General features: G+C 33.9%; 1 protein-coding gene across 3 annotated transcripts in view; it reads left to right on the plus strand.

The window, feature by feature from the left end:
* The window catches only part of LOC140437365 (nose resistant to fluoxetine protein 6-like), an 83359-nt gene that overhangs the window by 18439 nt on the left and 42209 nt on the right, over window positions 1–22711 (plus strand). For 2 of the 3 annotated variants that reach the window (XM_072526854.1, XM_072526853.1), the window contains exons 2-4: window positions 10667–10873; window positions 16529–16713; window positions 19168–19403. In XM_072526854.1, the coding sequence (XP_072382955.1) occupies window positions 10669–10873; window positions 16529–16713; window positions 19168–19403 (626 nt within the window). In that variant the 5' untranslated portion in view covers window positions 10667–10668. Of the gene's footprint in view, window positions 1–2396; window positions 2630–10666; window positions 10874–16528; window positions 16714–19167; window positions 19404–22711 lie in introns of those variants that run through there. The other variant, XM_072526852.1, reaches the window with a different exon arrangement.

Raw genomic sequence — 22711 nt, forward strand, 5'->3', positions numbered from 1 at the left:
TGTCTCAATGGTATGCTGTGGAGTAAAGAGATAACGAAAGGAAGAAAATTTAATATGTATGAGACCATGATTAAAACTACTCTTCTTTATGGAGCTGAAACATGGAGAATTAGTGAAAAGAACAAAAAGCGAATAGAAGCAGTAGAGATGGATGCAATGAGAAGATCTTTAGGTATTTCCAGACGAGATCGAATCAAAAATGATGTAATAAAACAACGTATGGGAATAGAAGGAAATATAACTCAAGATATAGAGAAGAAACAATTAAGGTGGTATGTTCAACGGATGCCAGCAACAAGACTCCCCAAAGAAGTAGTAGAATGGCAACCGATAGGTCGACGAAACAGAGGAAGACCCAGATTAGAATGGCAACATGGCGTAAACAAGTCCATGAGCAAAAGAAATTTAACAACAAACGACTGCGAAGATAGGAAGAGATGGTGTTTAGGTATCGGACAACGTCGAAAGACGTTCTAAACCGATGTATATATATATATATATATATATATATATATATATATATATATATATATATATATATATATATATTACTAATATGAGACTAAATGAGAATAAGCCTGTTGCGACAAGTCAACGACGGTGTGTCATTAGCAAGATATCCTAATGTTGCTGTGACATCGAAAATAAATTGAAGACACGATTTCCTTCAACACTGGGATATCTCAGTGTTGTTGTTTTCACTGTTTATGAACTTTAAAAGAGATACAGTGGTTTAATGATTGTAGGGCAAAATTCTGTGTAGTTATACGTATCTCCGTGTTACCAGTATAGACTGCAAGAAATTCTATGTAAATAGAATACTTAAAAAAAAATTAAAATTTGGGACTTATCTCACTGTTGCTTAGAGGTATCGGTATATTGGATTTAGATACGATCGAGAAATAATTTCAAGAACTCGTCATGTCAACGAATGTAAAAAAACTGTCCGAAGATATTAAAGAATTTCAACAGGAAAATACCATGATGTAATGACAATGTTGCAGGCGAAATGCGAAGTTGTTAAGTGGGGCGAATATCACGAGTATGAACTGAGTATAATTAAGAGAAACTGAGAAAGACAATAGGAGAATTGTTAAAATGTTAAGGCTCCATAAAGTTTTCTCACAGACTCCTCAGATACGTATTCTATAGTTCTAAAAGGAGTCAGGTAAATACTTTTACTTTCCTCTTTACCAGTTTTCTTCTCGTAGCACTACAATCCGGGGTGGGTTTTGGCTGACTGCACAACTTGCTTCCATCTTGAACGGTCGTCCATAATAGTTGGGTCAGTGGGCAGCCCCATTGTTCTTAGATCTGACCATATATTGTCTCTCCATCGCATTCGTGGACGTCCTAAGGGTCTTCATCCTGCGGGGGCTTTCTCCCATATTAATTTGGCAAGGCGGTAATTGGGGGTCTATGGACATGGCCAGTCCATCTAAGACGTTGGAATTTAATCTCTTGGACTATATCGCTCGCTCTATACATCTGCTTGACCTCAGTATTTGTTCTCATTAGGTATTGGTTGCTATTAATGTCGTGATAAGGACCAAATATTCTTCTGAGGATTTTCCTCTCAAAACATCTAAGTTTTCTTTTAGTTTCTTTGGTCAGGGCCCACGTCTCACACCCATACATGAGCACCGATCTAATCACCGTTTTATATATTCTAATCTTTGATGTTCGTGTTAGGCGTTTAGATTTAATAGTATTGTGGAGGCTGTACATCTGTTTGCTGCCTGAATTCTTCCTTTAATCTCTTCCGCGATATCGTTATCTGCAGTGATTGTTGCTCCGAGATATTTAAAACTCTCCACTCTTTCAAAGTTATATGGGTCTATTGTCACATTTTGCCCTGTTCTATCTCGTCTCTTTTGTCTGTTGATGGACATGTATTTGGTTTTCTCTTCGTTTACCCTTAAACCAGTTTTCTTTGCCTCTACCTCCAATTTATTAAAAGTCTCCTTCACATTGGTGACAGTGTTTCCCACAATGTCAATGTCATCTGCGTATGCTAGTAGTAATTTTTAGATGATATTACATAATAGATGATATTAAAGAGGAGAGGTGACAGCGCATCTCCTTGTTTCAGGCCATTGCTTATTTCGAAAGATTCTGAGAGTTTGTTACCTATACGTACTCTGGATCTACAGCTATTCACATAACTTAACAAACTGGATAAGTTTTTTTGGAACTGAAAGTTCTGCCAATGCATTCCACCTCTGATGTGTGATGGGAATATGTATAAAGAGCAGAAAGACAAAATTATAATTTATTTTAAATTAGTCAACTTAAAGACATTTAGTCTAAAAACTAGAACAGTTTTTATACTCATTTAAATCATTTTTGTATTATTTAATACTGTAGTGACCAAAATTAAATAATAACAAAGCAATTTTAAACTAAAATTTACATTATTTTAATCGATATGATATATGTTTAAGCATAAATTTAAATTATTTTACTACAAATTCTTAATTGACTTGTTATCTCTGATGATATTATAATATGTTAATTACTGCTTTAAAATATTTCGGTAGTTATCAAGGCAAATATTCAATAGTGTCGTTTAAAACAGATTATCATAAAATTTGTGAAGTTTTATTTACTTGTTTGGTTCTATGTTTAAGTAAGTACCTATTATTATTGCAGTGGTGCACTTGCTTGGTACCATTATCTACCACACGGGACGACATAATATTATACATTATTTCTGATCTTTTATAAGTCGTAATTCTGTGTGACTATATTCATATGAAAGATTAATCTAATTAAACATATTTATACAATATTATATAGTTTTATACTTATTAACTCGATGATATTTTATCACATCAGCTTCACTACTATTGTTCTTCTAACTACGGAAGAAGACGTTTTTTGCTTCTCCTCTTCTACTCTTATAGAATCGTAACCCTGGAAGTTTACACCTATTTTTAACATAAACATATAACTATTATAACATAAACCGCACACAGTGCTTTTTGTGAAGTAATAAAAAAATTAAATATTTCATGATTTCCAGAGACTATCTTCTTCTTCTTTAAATGCCATGTCCGCGACGAAGGTTGGCAATCATCATGGCTATTCTAACTTTCAAGGCAGCTGCTCTGAATAATTGCCTTGAGCTGCAACAAACCACTCTCTCAGGTTCTTCAACCAGGAAACGCGTCTTCTTCCTACGCTTCTCCTTCCCTCTACTTTTCCTTGAATTATGAGTCTCAAGATGTTGTAACTTTCGCCTCTCATCACATGTCCGAGATATTGCAATTTCCTTTCTTTTATTGTATTTTCCATTTTCCTCTCTCTGCCTATTCTCCTTAACACGTCTGTATTAGTGACTCTATCTACCCATGGAATCATTAACAATCTTCTAAATGTCCACATTTCAAACGCGTTTAGTCGATTTATTGTATTCCGGTTTAATGTCCATGATTTAGCTTCATTCTTCTTCTTCTTCAGGTACCATCTATGCTACGGAGGTTGGCAATCATCATACCTATTTTAATTTTTGAGGCAGTAGCTCTAAAAAGTTGTTTTGAGCTGCATCCAAACCATTCTCTTAGGTTCCTGAGCCATGAAATTCGTCTTCTTCCGATGCTTCTTCTGCCATCTATCTTTCCTTGCATTATGAGTCGGAGGATGCCATACTTCTCGCCCCGCATCACATGTTCGAGATACTGTAGCTTTCTTTCTTTAATTGTAAGTTCAACTTCCTTCTCTTTACCTATTATTCTCAGTACTTCATTATTCGTAACTCTATCTACCCAGGAAACCCTCATAATTCTTCTATAGGTCCATATTTCAAAGGCGTTAAGTCGTCTCATTGTGTCTAGATTTAACGTCCATGATTCCACTCCAAAGTATAGTACACTGTATACGTAACATTTTGTTAGAGGTACTTTAAGAGCTAATGTTAAATCTTTGCCACATAGGACCTTTCTCATTTTTATAAAATTAGAACGTGCTTTTTCGATTCTGACTTTGATTTCTGCAGTGTAGTCATTATTTTCTGTTATAAGAGTTCCTAGGTAAGTGTACTTTTTTACTCTTTCGATCTGCTGGCCTTCTACTGTCAAGATTTCGTTAGTATTATGGTTGTTTTTACAAATTTTCATACACTTCGTCTTTTTGATATTGAGCGAGAGTCCGTACTCCCTACTACACATTACTATTTTACTTATGAGTCTTTCCAGGTATTGTAAACTATCGGCTATTATTACTGTATTCAGCTTCATAGTAGAGTACATTGTGTACATAACATTTATTTAGCCTTATTCTGAGGGCCAATGTCAGATCTTTGCTGCATAAAATCTTTTTCATTTATCTTTTTCATATTTCTGCAGTATAATCGTTATTTTCTGTGATTATTGTTCCCAAGTAAGTATATCTAAGCATCATTAAATATACAAGAATAATCAAATCAATCATTTTATTTTATTTCTCTTAATTGTAGCAAGACAAAAAAAATAATTAAAAATATTTAAAAACAATTAAAAAACATTGTCTAAAAAAACCAACAACATAATTTAAAATATTTGACCTTAATTTAACTACAAAATGGTATTTTTAACTAAAAGGTAACATATTTTGATTATAGAACTCATATTCATTGTTAGCCAGGCATTAAAATTTTACTCATTTTATTGCACAAATTCACAACGCAGTGCTCCATACAGTATGCTTTTTCGCAAGCCAAGCATGCATTCTTCGTTTTTCTATCTTTTTCTTTGCAGAAATAACACCTAGTTTGCTTTATTAAACTTGTGGGATGTTGTGTTGAAAGATATTTAACTTGAAGAATGCCACAAATTTTTTGCCTGAGTGATTTCTGTAAAGAAGATATTTTAAGTCTGTCTCGCATTGGTGGTTCAATTAAAGTTATTCCCAAAGATTTCAGAAATGATCTACTATAAGACATATTTTTTTCATTGGGGATTTGTGAGGGAAAATAGTACAAGTGCTTATACCACTTGCATCAAGCATGTTAAAAAAATTATTAGTGGATATCGTTCTGATTTTCGTGGTGAAGTATAAGAATGGCATAGTTAGTCAAACGTATCTGTACCTCCTTTTGATTTATTAAAAGTATGCATAAGGTTTCGTTTTTCTGTAATAGCGTAGATCAAACTATTTCAACGTAATTTTAGCAGCAAAAGAACAACTTTTTTGGGCTTTGAAGTATATCAGAAGATTTATTTTCCTTGAATGCGACTAATGATGTGCCTACTTCTTTTTTGCCGAGAAATGATAGTGGAATTTCTCGTTTATTTTTTCTCAGTATACCCTTAAGTTTGAATTTTTTCAGCATTTGATCAGTTAACCATAAAAAATGTTTTGAAGTCATTTATCACCATAATCTTTATTCAATATTTTTTGAGCTTACTACTTATAAAATTTAAATTGGCATTTTCACCTGAATCCTTCGAAATGTTCCTCTATAGTACAAGTTTCAAAAGGCATATAGTATTAATATACAGTTGCTTAAAAATATTTCCGATAATTCTCGTATGGGTACAAATTTATCAACTGTTTTTCTCATCGCTCTTATTTCTTTTAACATTAAACCTTAGGCATTCAGCTAGAAATTTAAACCTCTGCTGCGACAAGAGAAATGTCCCAATGAATAATTTCACTTCAGTTTTATGTGTCAATCTGGTCAATCTGTTATTTAATAACTGTACACAGCTTTACTTTTACTTTTGCGAATGACTTCTTTTAAATAAAAATTCTCCATTACATAATATATGACTCCCAACACTCGGACGGTACAACCCGAGGTGAAGCAGCTATTATACCAATAAAAACAATATAACATTATGGGCTCAATAAATACAGAAAAAACTACTAACTGAGACCACTGTAGAATCATCTTAGATCAAAAACTATCACTAAATATACCACTAAAAACTAGTTCTGTGGCATTTTTAGACGTTTCCTAGGCATTTGATAAGGTCTGGCATACTGGAGTTTATAAAATCTCCAATGCTACCTATAAAATAGACAATTCTTTGTGACTCAGTACGAAGAATACTCTAGCGTCCGTCCAGTCCAGGCTGAAGTTCCTCAGAGCAGTGTGCTTGGATCTGTCCTGTACCTTTTATACACTTACCAACTTACCATTTACAGTTAATTCCACCATAGAAACATATGCTAATGATACCGATATTTTAAAATCACACTCCAATCCAATTATTGGTTCACATCGACTCCAGAGAATACTAAATGATATTCAGCAGTGGCTAAAGAAATGGCACATCAAATTATATGCAAGTATGTATACGTTCATAAACTGCAGAGACAACTGTCTATCAGTAATTATTAAGAATCAGCAACTTTCCCAAAAAATTACCTAGGTATCCACCTTGGCAAAACGCTTACATGAAAAAAACATCTTTACAGAAGGAAAGCAACTGGGACTCACACTTAACAGAATGTATTTGCTTATGGCCAGTAAATCAGTTGTGACTGGAAACTAAGCTTCTAATATACAATATAAACAGTTCAAAAGATCCGTGTGTGTCAAAGGGCGATGGAGCGTGCTATGTTGGGCGTTTCACTACGAGACAAGATCCCAAATCGCCAGCTACGACAAAGAACAGGAGTGGCTGATGCAGTAGAGAGAGTAGCAACACTAAAATGGAACTGAGGAGGTCACGTGGCTCGAATGACAGATAATAGATGGACAAAGCGGATACTGGAATGGAGACCAAGAGATGATGTCTACCGAAGCAGCGGTCGTTCACCAACACGTTGGACTGACAATCTAAAACGTTGTCATAGGAATTGGATGCAAGAGGCACAAGATCGAAATAGGTGGAAAATTATGAGTGAGATCTATGTCCAGCAGTGGATAAGCGAAGATTGAATGATGATACAATATAAACATAAAGCCTGTCTGAAATTATGGAATAAAACTCTGAAGTTTAGCATCTAACTCCAACATCGAAATAGAAAGATTCTAGTTCAAAGAGTTTCGCATGATTACCAACGCACCATGGTACATTCCAAATTGAAATATTTCAAAAGACTTCAAAATGATAACCGTTAAAGTTAGTATTTGTTCCAAAAATTATGCCCTATGAGTACGCAGATACCCACATGTCTTAGCAGGGCAATTAATGACCGATCCATATGCTAGACGCTTAATTGTTTGTTAGTCAGTTGTCAAAAATATATATATAATATCATTATGTATAGTATCGTATTGTACAGATTTTATTGGGATTAAATAAAATATCCTGTAAAATTATATTAAACATTTTCGAAATGGATTAAGTGGGTTTGGTATCTGTTATGCTCCTTCTTGGAATTTAATTGCTTCTATCGCTTTCTCTCTTCCTTTCAATTACGTGGTCTTCTCACTGGTCGATATCTCACCATATTTTTATTAGGTGTTATCTTATTATTAATTGTTTAAAGGTGACCTGCACAGCGCAGTCTTTGCATATGCATACATATGCATATGCTCCATACACTCTTGTTGCTAGTGAGTACCAATATCCTTTTCAATATCTGTCTTTTAAAGGTATTATACCGTTTTATTATTTCTTTGTGCCATGATGGATACATGTCATTTAAACATTACTTCGTCATGGATGTCTTTGGATAAAAACACCTGTGATACAACAAAGTACGCTCTGTTAACTAGCATAATCTTTCTCCTTACTTTTTCCTCCTCGATGCTGTTTTTAGTTATCTGTACGCCTAGGTATACGAACTGTTTTACTCACTTTCAAGTCCGCCGACACGGCTCCCGTGTTCTTTATGTTCTCAATCAGGTCATCAGGTGCCACCGACACGTTTACCGTCTTTACATTTCAACTATTTTCTAATGGCTGTATGGCTGGATTATTGCGTATAAGATGTTATTATAGGATCGGAGATTTAGCCTAGGTATTAGATTATATCGAATTGGTGATGGTTTTTATTTTACGTATTCTGCTGAGTTATTTTTTAAATGTTCCACATATACGAAATATGGACCATTGTCTGTACTATTATATTTATTATTTTAATTAAATGCGGTTATCTCTTTAAATTTGTTCGATAATGTATTTGTTTTGTCACCGGGCTATTCGATAATACTTATCCGAAAACTAAAAGAAGTTATTCACAAGGCACTTTCGTACACGTCTAGACAAATTGCCTGTCGATACGAAAACTGTGAAAGCTTGGTTTTTCCCGGATAATTTCGGTATTTCCCCTGAATTTGAATCGGTGTATTGCAGATAAAATTTTATTGTATTATATGGTCAGTTGTTTCTTATACGCCTTGTGCTTTGTCAAGTTCGTCCTGTGCTCTTGGTGAATTGTTTCGCTATTGAAACTAATTAGAAGTTTATTTAACAAAAAATATAGTGTTCGATTTCCGTTTTACAAGATGGAGGATGAGAGTCAACCGTCAACCTCTAAAAGGTGGAAACCGAATAATCGTCTATTGACTAAGGCAGAGCTGTTAGAAGCTTTGGAAGAGTCAGATGATGAGTTCCAATAAATGAATGGTCAAGTAATACCGACGAAGAAGTCAATGTGCCTCCTGTACAAGCTGCTCCTCCTGAACAAAATTGGTCTACAGTAGCACCAACAGAACAGAGAATACCATTTTCCGCAGTAACAGGTTTGAAAATAAGTGTAGAAGAAACGACACCTATAGAATATTTTCATTTGCTGGCCAATGATGATTTCTATCAATTACTGATAGACAACACAAATAAATATGCTGTGGATATTCTCGCAAGAAGCGAAGGAGAACGAAGTCGCATTACACATTAGAAAGACGTAACCAAAGATGAATTTAAACGGTTTCTTGGACTTTTACTCCCACATGGGCACCATAAAACTAAACAGAGTGAATGATTATTGGAAACGCAGCAGCCTCTTCAATATACCAGTGTTCAAACAAGTTATGAGTAGGAATCGATTTCTTCTTATTCTTCGGGCATTGCATTTTAGTGATAATGACCTACAACAAAATAATATGGATAAAATTATACCATACGTTAATTTTTTTAACTCTAGGATGCAAGATGTGTACTACCCAAACAGAGAACTAACCATTGATGAATCTATGGTTTTATGGCGAGGTGGGCTCAACTTTCGTCAATACGTACAGGGAAAACGGCATAAATATGGTATCAAATTGAATGTCCTTTCGGACAAAGGAATAACTCAAAAAATTTTAGTATACGAAGGTTCAACTGATCGCAATGTACCTAGGCGGAAAAGAAAATGTACAAAAAGTTGTGCTAAAGTTACTAGAAGATCAAACCAATGTCACTCTTTGTATATGGACAAATTTTACAATACTGTCGAATTGTCAAGAAAACTCCTAGTACTGAAAACCTACTCCAATGGCACTTTACGACCAAAACGTGTAGGCTCTCCGGCCACGGTAATAAACAGACAATTGGCGATTGGAGAAAGTTATTGTGAATATTTACAGGACGGAACTTGTGTAAGTAAGTGGAAAGATAGGAGGGAACTTTTAACTATGTCCACAGAGTTTCGAGGAGACATGGTTAACACTATATCCAAGAGGGGAAGAGAGCAAATGAAACCATTATGAATAAAGGAGTACAATAAGTGTAAAAGTGGTGTAGATAATACTGATCAGCTGTTACATTACTACAGCTGCGAACATAAAACTCTTCGTTGGTACAAAAAACTTGGATTACACATTGTTCAGGTAATGTTGATAAACTCATGTATTATACATAATAAAGATGCACCAACGAAGATGAATCTATATGACTTGAGATTATCTATTATAACCAAATTGATAGGACCTGTACTACAAAAACTTCCTAGACAACCAATAATAGCTCATTTACCGGAGCATTGTTGGAAAGACGCAAAAGGTAACACAATGCGACGTAGATGTAAATACTGCTGGTAGACCAGACAAGTGCGAAAAGTGTCATTGTTTTTTTGCCCTCAATGTCCTGGGGAACCCGGATTGTGTTTAACTCCATGCTTTAGAAACTTCCACGAAATGTAGATTTTTGTTATGTGTTACAATTACAAAATATTTCAATCATGCACACGAATATATAAATACACATCTCATGTTCGTTTTTATTATATTACAATGAATAAGTATAGGACACGTTGTCCGTGTCGGCGGCACATGGCATGCAAATTATTCCTGGGTGCCTTGAACACGGCTCCCGTGGTCAAAATTTTTTTCAAAAAAATTCACAAAAAATTAATTGCATACTATTTTATATATACAAATACAACCTTACAATACAAAATAACACATGCGTGTTACAAATAACTTCTTGGTACATGAGACAAATATCTGATATCGCCCGGAGCTGAAAGTGTTAATGTTTGCATCGTTTATTGTCAAATTTTATAAAATTCGTTGTTTTTCGTTTGTTTTGAAATTTTCTTAAAGCTTCCCCTACAGTCATACAACCACCAATTGTAATTTTAAAATAATTAAAACTATTGTAAAGCACGTGAGCATAGATTTGGGTAAATCTTCAAACGGCTGTAACAGTAACAATGTAGCGTTTTTTTTTTCGTACCAACCAACAAAAATTGTATTATGTTGACCTCTTATATTATATACTGTTATATTCGACATGAAGGATGAAATGCCAGAAAATAGTTTTTGTATTGTATAGCGTACTTAATCACATTTAATTTAATTTTTTAGGAATGGACCTTTTTAAGATTAAGTATTTTGTTCTGTTTGTGATGTGTGGGGCAGTAAATGGCAAGATTAATTCCGAAACTGTTCAAAATTTAAATATGGCGTCTACAAATATTAAAATATCAACTGAATGCAAAAATAGTTTAGCCATTTATATGAGCAGATTGAATGAGAGTACCAAGCGAGAGGAAGATATTTGGGCTTTGCAAAGTAAGTTATTCCATTAAATTTAAAACTATTACTTTAAAAATATGTAATTTTTTATTTTTTAAATATTTAAAATACAGCACTTAAACATTTTAAATAAGAAATATCAAAAGTGGAAGACATTTTAAGGACCCATAATCCTCTTCCATAATAACAAGTAGAATCACTTATATGGTCATCTATGACCACCAGGAACGTATAAAATTTTATTGATTTATTGAATATACCCAAATAAGTTAAAATTTGATTTGGACTAATCTAGAATGCTCATTATCTTTACCTTTTTTCATACGAGGCGGGGTCGCCCCCTATCATTTTCCATACATGTATATGGTGGGCCATACCAATATTAATTTCGTTTACCAATGTCCTGCCTAAGCGTTTCTCTAGGTCCATTTGGTATTCCTCTTCTAACCTTTCATGGAATTTAAGAATTAGCAGTTTTTTTGTATTGAATGATTAGAATCGATGAATAATATGACCTAACCATTTTAACTTATGCTTTCTTATTTTTGCTCTAATTAGTGGCAATGCAATACTTCCCGTAATATTTTCAGTCTTAATTTTATCCTTTATTACTCTCTAAGGCTAATTCCAACCACTTACAACCATTACTTTTTAAAATCATTTTACAATCTATAGGTATCATCTTATTTGTAGTACTAACTTTTTCTTTAGAGTAGGGTTCCTTTGGGTGAACTGGCTAACGAGCGCACATACAAATTGATGTCTAAATCGTTCCATTAAGAGCCCTGCAGAAGGGCAAAATAAGAGGTCTGTGGCGCATTGATGGCGGGCTTATATATAGCCGATCGGCTGAAATACCAAAGACTCGTGTAATTGTTAAACGACATGTTAAAATACTGCCCTTGATGAATTTCTCTTTCAGAGATTAAATAACGGTAAAGATGGAGATCATAGAGGGAGAAAGTATGAAAAAGAAAATTCCAAGATCATAATACCTTCTTTATGATGATCCCGAATAACCACCTTTACTATAGTGGAAACAACTGGTGAAAGATTGCAGGAAAAATGAACTGCAATTAATCAGTGGCTGCAATGAGAATATGTAACTATCTGGCCTGGGACAGTACAAACACCAAAATGACTACCACAGTTTGTCATGAAAGATGATTTAGACATCCTAAAAGGAAACAAATCAACTTTTCGTAGCTTTACAACAAAAGGAGCTCATAGATATAATAGTGACTACGACTAACGTGGCTATAACAATACTTGTACAGAAAAAAAATAACCTTCTGTACAAACAATTATGAATGATCCTGGATGCTAGCATAGGACTGGCGATATATCAAAATTATCGAAATTGGAGGACAGAAAAAAGCTAAGTCCCTAAGACTGGTAAGTCTGATGTCATTCGTACTAAAGACTTAAAGAAAAAACTGCTGGATAAACTGGAAAAACTCTGCATATTGATATCATACAGAGAATGGAGTACTTCTGGAAAACCAAGAGGTGATGTTGGTTACATTTCCTGATATAGAGGGAGCATTCAACAATATCTTCTACAAAACAATCACAAGGACGATTCGTCGAAAAAAAAAGTAGACAAAACAATCTGCAGATGTATATACTACATACTGGGGAGCCGTGTGATATACGTCACGGTACTGGGGGATACAGTGGGTCATATTAGCCTACGGTAAATGTATTGGCACAGTTAGAGAGAATGCAACAGGCTGTAACTTTAGTTACAGAATGGACTTTAAATGTAGGACTTAATATACGTATCCAAGAGTTCAAAACAATGAAATTTACTAGAAGAAGGAATTTGGAGGAAGATCAGTAGATATATCGAATAACCAAGAGAATGATAACTACGATATTGCTAGCAAGATACATTCATGGAAAAATGTGAGGTTTAAAAAGAAACATAATATATTGGAATTAATACATTGCAGTTAAATCAATAATTACATATGCAATAACGGTATGAAGGCTAAAGATGTAGTAAAAGAGTGGCAATGTAACGTACTTGTTAGATAATTACATTTTCCAGTCGGTGGTAACCTACGCTGCCTTCGCGTGGTGTAGCGTACTAAACACTGCGAAATACGCTAAGCTGATGGAGACTTCGCAAAGGCGAAAGCTCCTCAAGGTTTTTCTTCTTGCAGTACCGTCTCCTATCAGAGGTTGGCTACCATCACAGCAATCTTTACTTTGTTGGCTGCAGCTCTGAACAACTGTATTGAACTGCACCCATACCACTCCCTTAAATTTCCCAACCAGGAAATCTTCCTACGTCCCACATTTCTCTTTCCCGAGATTTTTCCTTGGATTATGAGTCTAAGCAGAGAGTACTTTTTTCCTCTCATTATGTGGCCCAGATATTCCAGTTTTTTCGTTTGTATGGTTTTTATGACTTTGCATTCCTTCCCCATCTTCAGCAGAACATCTTGATTTGTTACTCTTTCTGTCCATGGTATTTTACACATTCTCCTGTAACACCACATCTCGAATGCCTCAATGTTTTTGATGTTTATCTTTTTCAGTGTCCAGGCTTCCATGCCGTACAGCAGAACGGAGAAAACATAGCACCTTAACATTCTCATTCTCAAGTTTATATTTATGTCCCGGCTGCATAGGAACTTTTTCATTTTGACAAACGATTGTCTCGCTATCTCTATTCGCCTCTTGATTTCTCTTGTCTGGTCATTAGTATCAGTGAAGCAAACCCCTAAATATTTGTAGGACGTAACTCTTTCAACTGGCTGATTATTTATGGTTAAATTCACATTGGTGTATAGCTTCTTTGTTACAATCATGAATTTAGTCTTTTTGATGTTCAGTTTTAGACCATACTTTTTGGTATGTGTGTTTATGTTTTCCATCAAAAACTGTAAATTTGCTAGGTTATTTGTTACTATTAGCGTGTCATCAGCGTATCGTATATTGTTAATTAACTCTCCGGTAATGTTCATACCAATGTTTTGCTCTAGGAGCGCTTCCTGGCATATTTTTTCGCTATATATATTAAATAATGGTGGAGAAAGCACACAACCCTGACGCACAACTCGACGAATCTCAATTTCTTCGATTAATTCATTATCAACTTTGATTTTTGCTGTTTGTCCCCAATACAACCTGGATATGATGTTAATGTCGCGACTGTCCATGTTTTTGCTTCGTAGGATTTCATACAGCTTTTGGTGTCTGACTTTATCGAAGGCCTTCTCAAAATCTATGAAACCTACGTAGAGGTCTTGGTTTACATCCAAACATCTTTGCATTAACACACTCAGACCAAACAAAGCTTCCCGTGTTCCCAGTCCACTTCTGAATCCAAACTGTGTGGCGCTTATGTCCCCTTCTAATTTAATAAATATTCTTTTGTGAATTATTTTTAAAAATACTTTTAGTGTGTGGCTCATCAATGCTATAGTTCTGTGGTCTGAACACTCTCTGGCGTTATTCGTCTTCGGGATTGTGACAAAAGTAGAGGAGAGCCATTTCTTTGGTATGATGCCTGTTCTATAAATTGTGTTAAAGAGGTTCACCATTATTTCAAGTGCGTCGTCGTCTATTAGTTTCAACAATTCTACAGGAATTTCATCTGGTCCTGCAGCAGCTTTACCCCCTTTTGTGTTCTTTATAGCATATTCTACCTCGCTTTTTAGGATTTCAGGCCCTGTTGTGTCGTCTGTAGGTTCTGCCACTGCTATTTCTGGTCTTTCGTCTGCAAAAAGTTCTTCAATGTATTCTGTTTATCTTGCCAGTTTTTCATTTAAATCTGTAATTATTTTACGTTTTTTGTCCTTTACTATGGATGCTCCTCAAGGTATCTGGCGAATATAGGACAGTTTCAAATGGTGCTCTATATGTCTCTATATGTGTTTCGGGCTGGATGAAAGCAACGTTGTAAACATAATGTTGAGAGAAAAGAAAGAATGGAGAGAAGTACACTGTTTCATTTCTGGGCTGACGAAGAAAAAGGAGCAGGAGGACAGAGAAGGAAATTGAGCCAGGGATCTAAAATTTATGGTTAATATTATTTATTAGTTTATGGCCTAACGTCTATAACATTTTCTGATTTACGGTAATAGGTATGGTTATTTATAAATTTTTATTTTTTTATTTTAATTGTTCATTGAGTGGCAAGACCACCTCTCTGGAACGGTGGTAAAGGTTTATAAACTTTTACCATACCATTACCACATGGTACACGTATATAGGTCCAAAGTACTTTTTCAAATGGATATCAGAAAACACTTGACCAAGACTGCAGAACTATACCTGGTACACGAATGGGTTTGAAGCTGCACGAGAATCGGGCGCGGGAATATTCGGCAATAGTTTTATTTCACTAAGACAATATAGCTTTGTATTTTAGGGAAAGATTTTTGCAATCTTACAGTGCGCAAGAAGAATTAACATGAGCGCTTTCTAACTAAAACGGATTAATATGTGCACAGACAGCCAAGCAGCCATGAGGGCACAGAGAAGCCCTAAGATGCAAGTGTGGGAACGCCGAAGAAAATTCAACATACTATCAGAATAAAATAGTGTCAAACTGGTAAAGGTATTAAGGAATATATGGTTACTATCAAAAGTTCGAAGTCTGCGACCGGAAAACAACTTGGATCCGAAGGCAACATAACTCTTACTGGAAAAGATACTAATTCAAATACATAAAAAAATGTATATTGGGCAAATATGTTCTAATAAGGCTAAAGTATTGCAAAAAATAAGCAGAAATCAGGTCATAGTTATAATAGGATTCCAAACTGAATATGTGCCAGGTAAAGGACACCTGCTTACAATGGAACTGTTTCATAGAGACTTAAGCTGAAGACTCTAGCAGAGAACCTGTAACAGTTAACCATAGTTTCCATGACTGCGAGACATTTGATTTCAAGCGGCAAACATTTTTTGGAGACAACCAAATTACTTCAAAAATATATGGAACACATCCACTATATCTATATAAGATGGTAGAGTGTGTCAGAATCTTGAAATATGTGCCATAAAGAAATAGAAGGTGTACGATAAGTCATTTGGCTTATGACCGGTTTATCATAGGCGGCTTTCAAAAGAAAAATCTTTATCTTTAAATATACCTTTCAAGTACTCTGTTTTTCTCATATTAAGTTTTAAAATCTTTTCTTCAAAAGCTTGCCTCCACTGTTCCAGATTTTGTTCTAAATCTCTTTCAGTATTTTTAATCAGATATCTATCTATTCCACTGCTGTAATTTTTATTCCCTCTTAACGTATCGATTCGTTTTTGAACAAAACACTGAACAGTTTCTCTTAGAACATCTAGAAGAAGCGAAACTAACCCGGCTTTACAATGGAAAATGCGACTTTGCCGAAATATCGTTAAAACAATTGGTTTTCTAAATTCAAAAATAAATTTTTTCAAACTTTGTAATGGAGATGGTACTTCTGAGGAAGAACTATCTACTAGATTCTATGTAGGGGTAGTAATATGTAATTCCATGTATATTAGGTTCACAATTTTATAAATCAAAGTAGATATGACGATACCAATCCATTACCATATTACGTAGTTTTAACGTAATTGGTGTACAGTCAGGAGATTTTTTGTTAGCACATTTTTACTCTAAATGTAATTCTTACACGTGATAAAATAAATATAATTTAAGGTAAAATAAACAAAATACATAAATATTTTTAGTGCTGGATGCTACCTCAAAGATACCTGTGGGTATCCTCTCCCTTAATTTTGGAGATATGGGTGACTTTAATGAATGTATAGAAATAGCTTCTACAAAAGACAACATTTTCGGAAAATACTGTCTAGCTCATATCGGTGTAAATGTTTCGGCCGTAAATACAAACTTATCATACTTCCAAAGTGCGGTAAGTATAATCTTTATTAATTTAATATGTTATTTAATTTTCGTTAGTGCTTTTTAAATTTTGAAAATAAATTAATAATATAGATTAAAGAAGTCAAAAATAAAAAAAAATGTTCAGTTAATAATAAATGTGATGAATGATGTATATTATTACATTATTATTAAAATTTTAATAAAAATAAAAACAAGAAATTAAGGAATAATATATTTAAAAATTAAGCATAGTAAAAAACAAAAAAAAATTGCAGCTAAATAATAACAAAAAGTGAAGAATGTCTGGCTCAAAACTACGGCAGAATGTCAGGCACCAGAAGATTATCTCTTATAAGATTAAAAACAACTGGTCAACCATATCGTGCGATATTATGATCACATTATACTATTTCTTGGGGTTTTCTCAGGTCTATACATTAGACAACGAAATAGGTATCAAGGATGAGAAAACTATAGAAACAATAAAGAACTTCATACAGATATTGAAGTAACAGAAACTACTCTTTTTATACTTACTCTTAAAAATAACAAAGACACAAGAAGAAGACATCGGGTTCAGGAAAAATAACAGAGAACAAGAATGAATAATGCATCATGGATTTTAAAAACGTAAGATGAAAACATAAAAGAACCCAAATAGAATACAAACGAAACATTAAAATTATCAGATAAAAGTGCAAAAAAACTAAAGAAAACTGGATGCCAACAAAATATCTAAAAACTAAACAACTTTAGAAAAGATAAGACACATTTAATGTCCATAAAAAAGTGACAGAAATGACAAACAGAGACAAAAAGAGTATTAAAAAAAAATAATACCGAAATAAGTATAGATTCAGAAGACAAACTGGAGAGATGGAAAGAATACATTCAGATACTTTTTAACTATAATAGACATTGTGCTTTGCCATTAAAAGATTGTCAAATAAATGAAAAAGGTCCAGAAATATTCAAAAAAGAAGTTATTCATGCAGTTCAAGCCCCAAAAAAAACAGAAAAGCCACCGGTCCAGACAATATCAAAGTCGAAGTACTTGAATTAATTGCAGACAACAAAAATAAAAGTCGACTTGATAACAGCACTATTCAAAGATATACTACACAGGTAAAATCCCATCAGACTTTCTAAAATCAACACTCGTAACATTACCGAAAAATTAATTACTATTTAAATGGGAATAAGCCACAATTAAAGGTTAAAATACGTTTATTGACGTTTCAATTTCCACTTCGGAAATCGTTCCCAAAATACAAACATTAGTAATGTTTGTATTATGAGAACGATTTCCGAAGTGGAAATTGAAACGTCAATAAACACCTTTAATTGTGGCTTATTCCCATTTTAATAAGAATTAATTTAAAATGCCATAAGAAAATAGCTTCAGAACATTACTGAAAAAGTCCAATTTCTTACAATGCGACAACTATTGAATATTAAGATTGATGTCTCATGTCCTTAAAACTTTTCTTAGAATCGTCCATACACAAATTTACAAGAAGTGTGAGTTTCAGATGAGTCACACTCAGTTCAGATTTCGAAATGGATTGAGAACACGAGATGCTCTTTTTGCTTTAAATGTATTAAAAAATGATGCGGAGGTGAATGTAGATGTATATGCAATGTTTAATCTCTATTCGGAATCTATATTCAGAAAAGCATGGAAAAAGAGTTTAAGGTAAAATCAAGATTAACAGAACCAGCATAGACAATGTAGGTCAAACTGGCAACAGGTGTATGTTTTAAAAAACATAATAGTGTGTAAAATTTTTATTTTTAATTAGCTAAGTACTTTTAGGATGTCTCATGTCATCTTCAGAGCTTTCAATTAAGAACAACGATAATTAAAACTAGATATGTCAATCTTTGTAAAGTGTTTCTAAGACCGTGTTTATTTGCACGAGACCAATCACACTCTTTGCCCACAAAGAGATAATAGGATACTCCACAACATTCTTAGTAACAATTATACACAAATGAACTTATTGGAAGACCAAGAAATCAGTAGACAACTAAAAAGAAATTGCAAGTGTTGTTGTACAAATTTTTGTTTCAAGTAAAACTATCATAGATAATAAAACTTAAACTTTGTTTTAATCAATTTTGAATATGCTGCCTATGTGAGTCCATTTCAAATAGGTAAAAAGAAATAAGAAAATAAGACTTACTCACGATCAATGTATTCTACCACCAACCACTGGTTTCTCATATTACAATTTGCTATGCATCTTCAGGTCAACGTTACATTGTAAACTCAATGGTGAAAATATAATAATAATTATATATTATAATATTATGGGTTATTATATTTTTCAGCATTAAGTTTATCATGTACCGTTAACCTAAAGATGCATAACAAATTATAGTATGTGAAACTGGTCGTTGGTGGTAGAATTAATTGATTGTAAGTCTTTTTTTTTATTTCTTTTACCTATTTGTTTTAATATTACATTTATAAATATAGACGTTCCTCCAAAAATTATTATCAAGGATATCGGCAGGATTTGTAATGGATGGTCTTGCGTCGTGTTCTTTATGTTATTCTTTGGCGCTGTGTTTGCCAAATAACTGCTCAGATGATGATGGCACTCAAATAACCAATTACATGATAGACACGTTTGGGGTTGGTGTGGAATCCATAATGTGTCAAACAAAAGAGGACGTTGATCCACCCTTAGATAGGGATGCGATTATATGCATGTAAGTAATATTATTTTTGTTTTCTTGTTTTTTAAAGTTATCTTTTTTGCAAATATATTTTAACTTTAATTTATTTCCCTACATCTATAAAATTTTGTTTTTTTCGTGATTGTTTGTTTTGGTTACACATGTGTCATAAAAGACTCTTTATGTTGTTGTATAATATATTTTAATATAAACAAACATACTCAGGTTTTGTTATAAAATTTTTTAAAAACTTTTTTTAGTCGATCCAAGTATCATTTGGTTCTGTTGATTCTATTTTATTGAATTATATCTCTTATAATTTATTTTAATCTATTCTATTTCATTCTATGCTATCAGACACAAAAATTTAATACCTATAATCGAGAAAAATCAGATAATAAAAATTGTTGAAGAATATATACAGAATTATATCTGCCAATAAAGCAAAATCCGAAAAACACGATAAACAACGAGGAGTAATAAACGTAGTATCTAAAACACCAACCAAAAATTACTAATGACGAAGTTAAAAATTCTTTAAAACAAATGAAAAATGAAAAAGCTCCTAGAAACGATGAAATAATAAATATATTATAATGTATATAATAATAATAATAATAAATCTTATCGGGGGTTGCCAGGCGTTTGTCGGTACTGATTATAATGAACACCATGACTCAGTAGGAAAGATTATCCACCAAGAACTAGCTGACAAACTCGGACTTCTAGAAATCGACCATCTTCCTTACTATCAATACGTTCCTGACAGAATACTTGAAAATGACAACTACAAGCTATACTGGGACCGCACTGTGCTCACGGACCGACTAGATGGCATATAATAGACTAGATCTCATACTAGTTAATAAACTTAGCAGGCAAACAACACTTATTAATGTGGCGATACCTAACAGCAATAATTTGCGTGTTAAGTACAACGAAAAGATCAGCAAGTATAGGGGTCTAGAAATACAAATCAGGAGACAATGGAGAATGGAAAGTATCCAGAGAGTACCTATTATTCTAACTACTACTGGTGTTATTCCCAAAAACCTCCTAGCGAACATAAAATAGCTAGGTCTAAATAAGCATCTTTATAAGGCCATGCAGAAAGCTGTACTTCTAGCGACGTCTAGATGTGTACGAAAATTTTTGGGAGATACTCCAGCATACCAAGTAACCTAGAGCTCGATAATATTAAAAGAGTCTCAATCTTTTTGATACCGTAGGTATCTGGGATGAGTGAATTTTCCCCTTATAGTGAGTGTGAGCCATATGGCTAAATCTCTAATACATAATATATAATTACAGCTAGAGGATAGATTACAGCCATGTTGGCAGCAGTTAAAATCCTAATAAACAAGTGCCTTTCATATTCAGCTTTTATACAGACGACACTGCAATCGCGGCAAAACATAGAACGCTGGATACGGCTGTAAGAAATCTGTAGACGGCAGTGGGTACGATAGAAGAATGGAGTATCCAATGGAAAATAGCAATAAATCCAGAAAAGACCCAAGCGGTTCACTTCAAAAACAGAAGAGATAACCCAGAAGAACAGCTAACAGTGTAGGACAGACCCATCGACTGGTAAAACGAAGCTAGATACCTAGGAGTCACAATGGACCAAGGTCTAACATTCACACCACATGCGACAGTCCAGAAAACAGCAACGGCCAGAGCTGCAATAAGAGGACTCACAGGAAGAAGAAGCAAATAAGTCAAGAAAACAAAATTAAGATTGATAAACAGCATCATACTACCAATAATTACCTATGCATATCTTCCACACAAGTCACAAAAACAAAAAAAAGATTCAAGCAGCAACATAATAACTACCTTAAACAAGCTGCAAACGTGACCAGATACGTCGCTAAATGGCTCATATTTAGAAACCAAAAACAAATATGGGTACTGGATATGATGGAGGAAAAAGCAACAACAAAATTAGCAGTTAGAAGAAATTAGAAAAAGACACAAGCAGCAAACATTAGCAAACACATAATTAAGTCTACAAAACAGATAATTTTAGCTCTATCCAAAGAAGTAAAAGCGCTTACCTTCTGGCATGGCACTGTATTTACTAATGTTGATTTTATTTAACAAAATTATTTATACAACAAAGATATTTTATTAAAAAAATTCATAAAACACTACAAAAGGCGCAAGCCACAAAAAAAACTAACAAAACCCCAAAAAAAAAATGGAAGAGAGACACACATCCTCGGGCGCCGAGTCATCGAACTGGGCGTAGCCCAGAGCGAGAACTCGAAGCCCGTGCAAGCAATAAAGATCGATGATATAAGTCACTAGAAATACCCGAAATTATATAGCGCCTTACGCTGGCCTGCATTGTTCGGGATAGGATTTAATGTAGAAGGCTTTGTACCCAGAACTCCCTGACATGACAATCACTTTGCTAATAAGAGAGCCTCTAGCGCATCAGAGGGCTATCGGGGAGAAAGCGGATGATCTGGAGTATGGGAGCGGAGTAGAGTGATTCTTGTTTACGCAAGTTAATCCTCCTCGCTTCAATGAATTTTATCACCCTAATTTCATACTTACGGTGTATGCAAGTCTTTTACGCTGGTTTTATTTTAACTATTGCATTCTTGCTTGCAAGTGCCTCTTTGGAGGTAAGATGTGTATACACAGGCCTCCTGGTAAAATGTGTAGGTAATTGTACTACAGACGAAAAGAGGCAAACACAAATTCCAATATTTCAGACCAATAAGCCAGTTACCACATCCGCACAAACTGCTTACCAAAATAATTAAAAACAGACTATTGATTTCAAAAATTAAGTTATTTCGGATTCTGCATCAATTTCGTAGACCCAATCACTCCCCTCGTTAGAGTTTCTAAGTACTATTAGTTTTGTTTGCCACTACTTCTACAGATGGTATGGTAAAAATGGATTGTATATTTATTAAAAATTGCAAAAAATATTAAAATTTTATCTATAAATGTGGTTCTTAGTCTTGATAAGAGTAAGAACCACTATACATTATCCGATTTGTTAAAATTAAAATTGGTCTTAGTACTACTTTATATTTTTTTTTTTTTTTTTTTTTTTTTTTTTTTTTTTTTTTTTTTTGATTCCTATTCGAAAAGCCAACGAGTCAACACCTCGGCTTCTTCAAATAGTATTTCTTATAAAAAAACTTGTCAGTTAATGTGTTTTGTTATCAAGTAATTATTGAAAGTGAAAAGTTTTTTGTGAAACAACTTGGTATGTAAACTTTATAATTGATACAAACACAATAAATAGGCCAGGCATTGCGCCTGATTTTTATTAAATATTTTGGCATCCAGAATATTTAAAAATGCTTCTTCAACCC

This window comes from Diabrotica undecimpunctata, chromosome 3 (assembly GCF_040954645.1).
Source record: "Diabrotica undecimpunctata isolate CICGRU chromosome 3, icDiaUnde3, whole genome shotgun sequence".
Classification (NCBI taxonomy): Eukaryota; Metazoa; Arthropoda; class Insecta; order Coleoptera; family Chrysomelidae; genus Diabrotica; species Diabrotica undecimpunctata.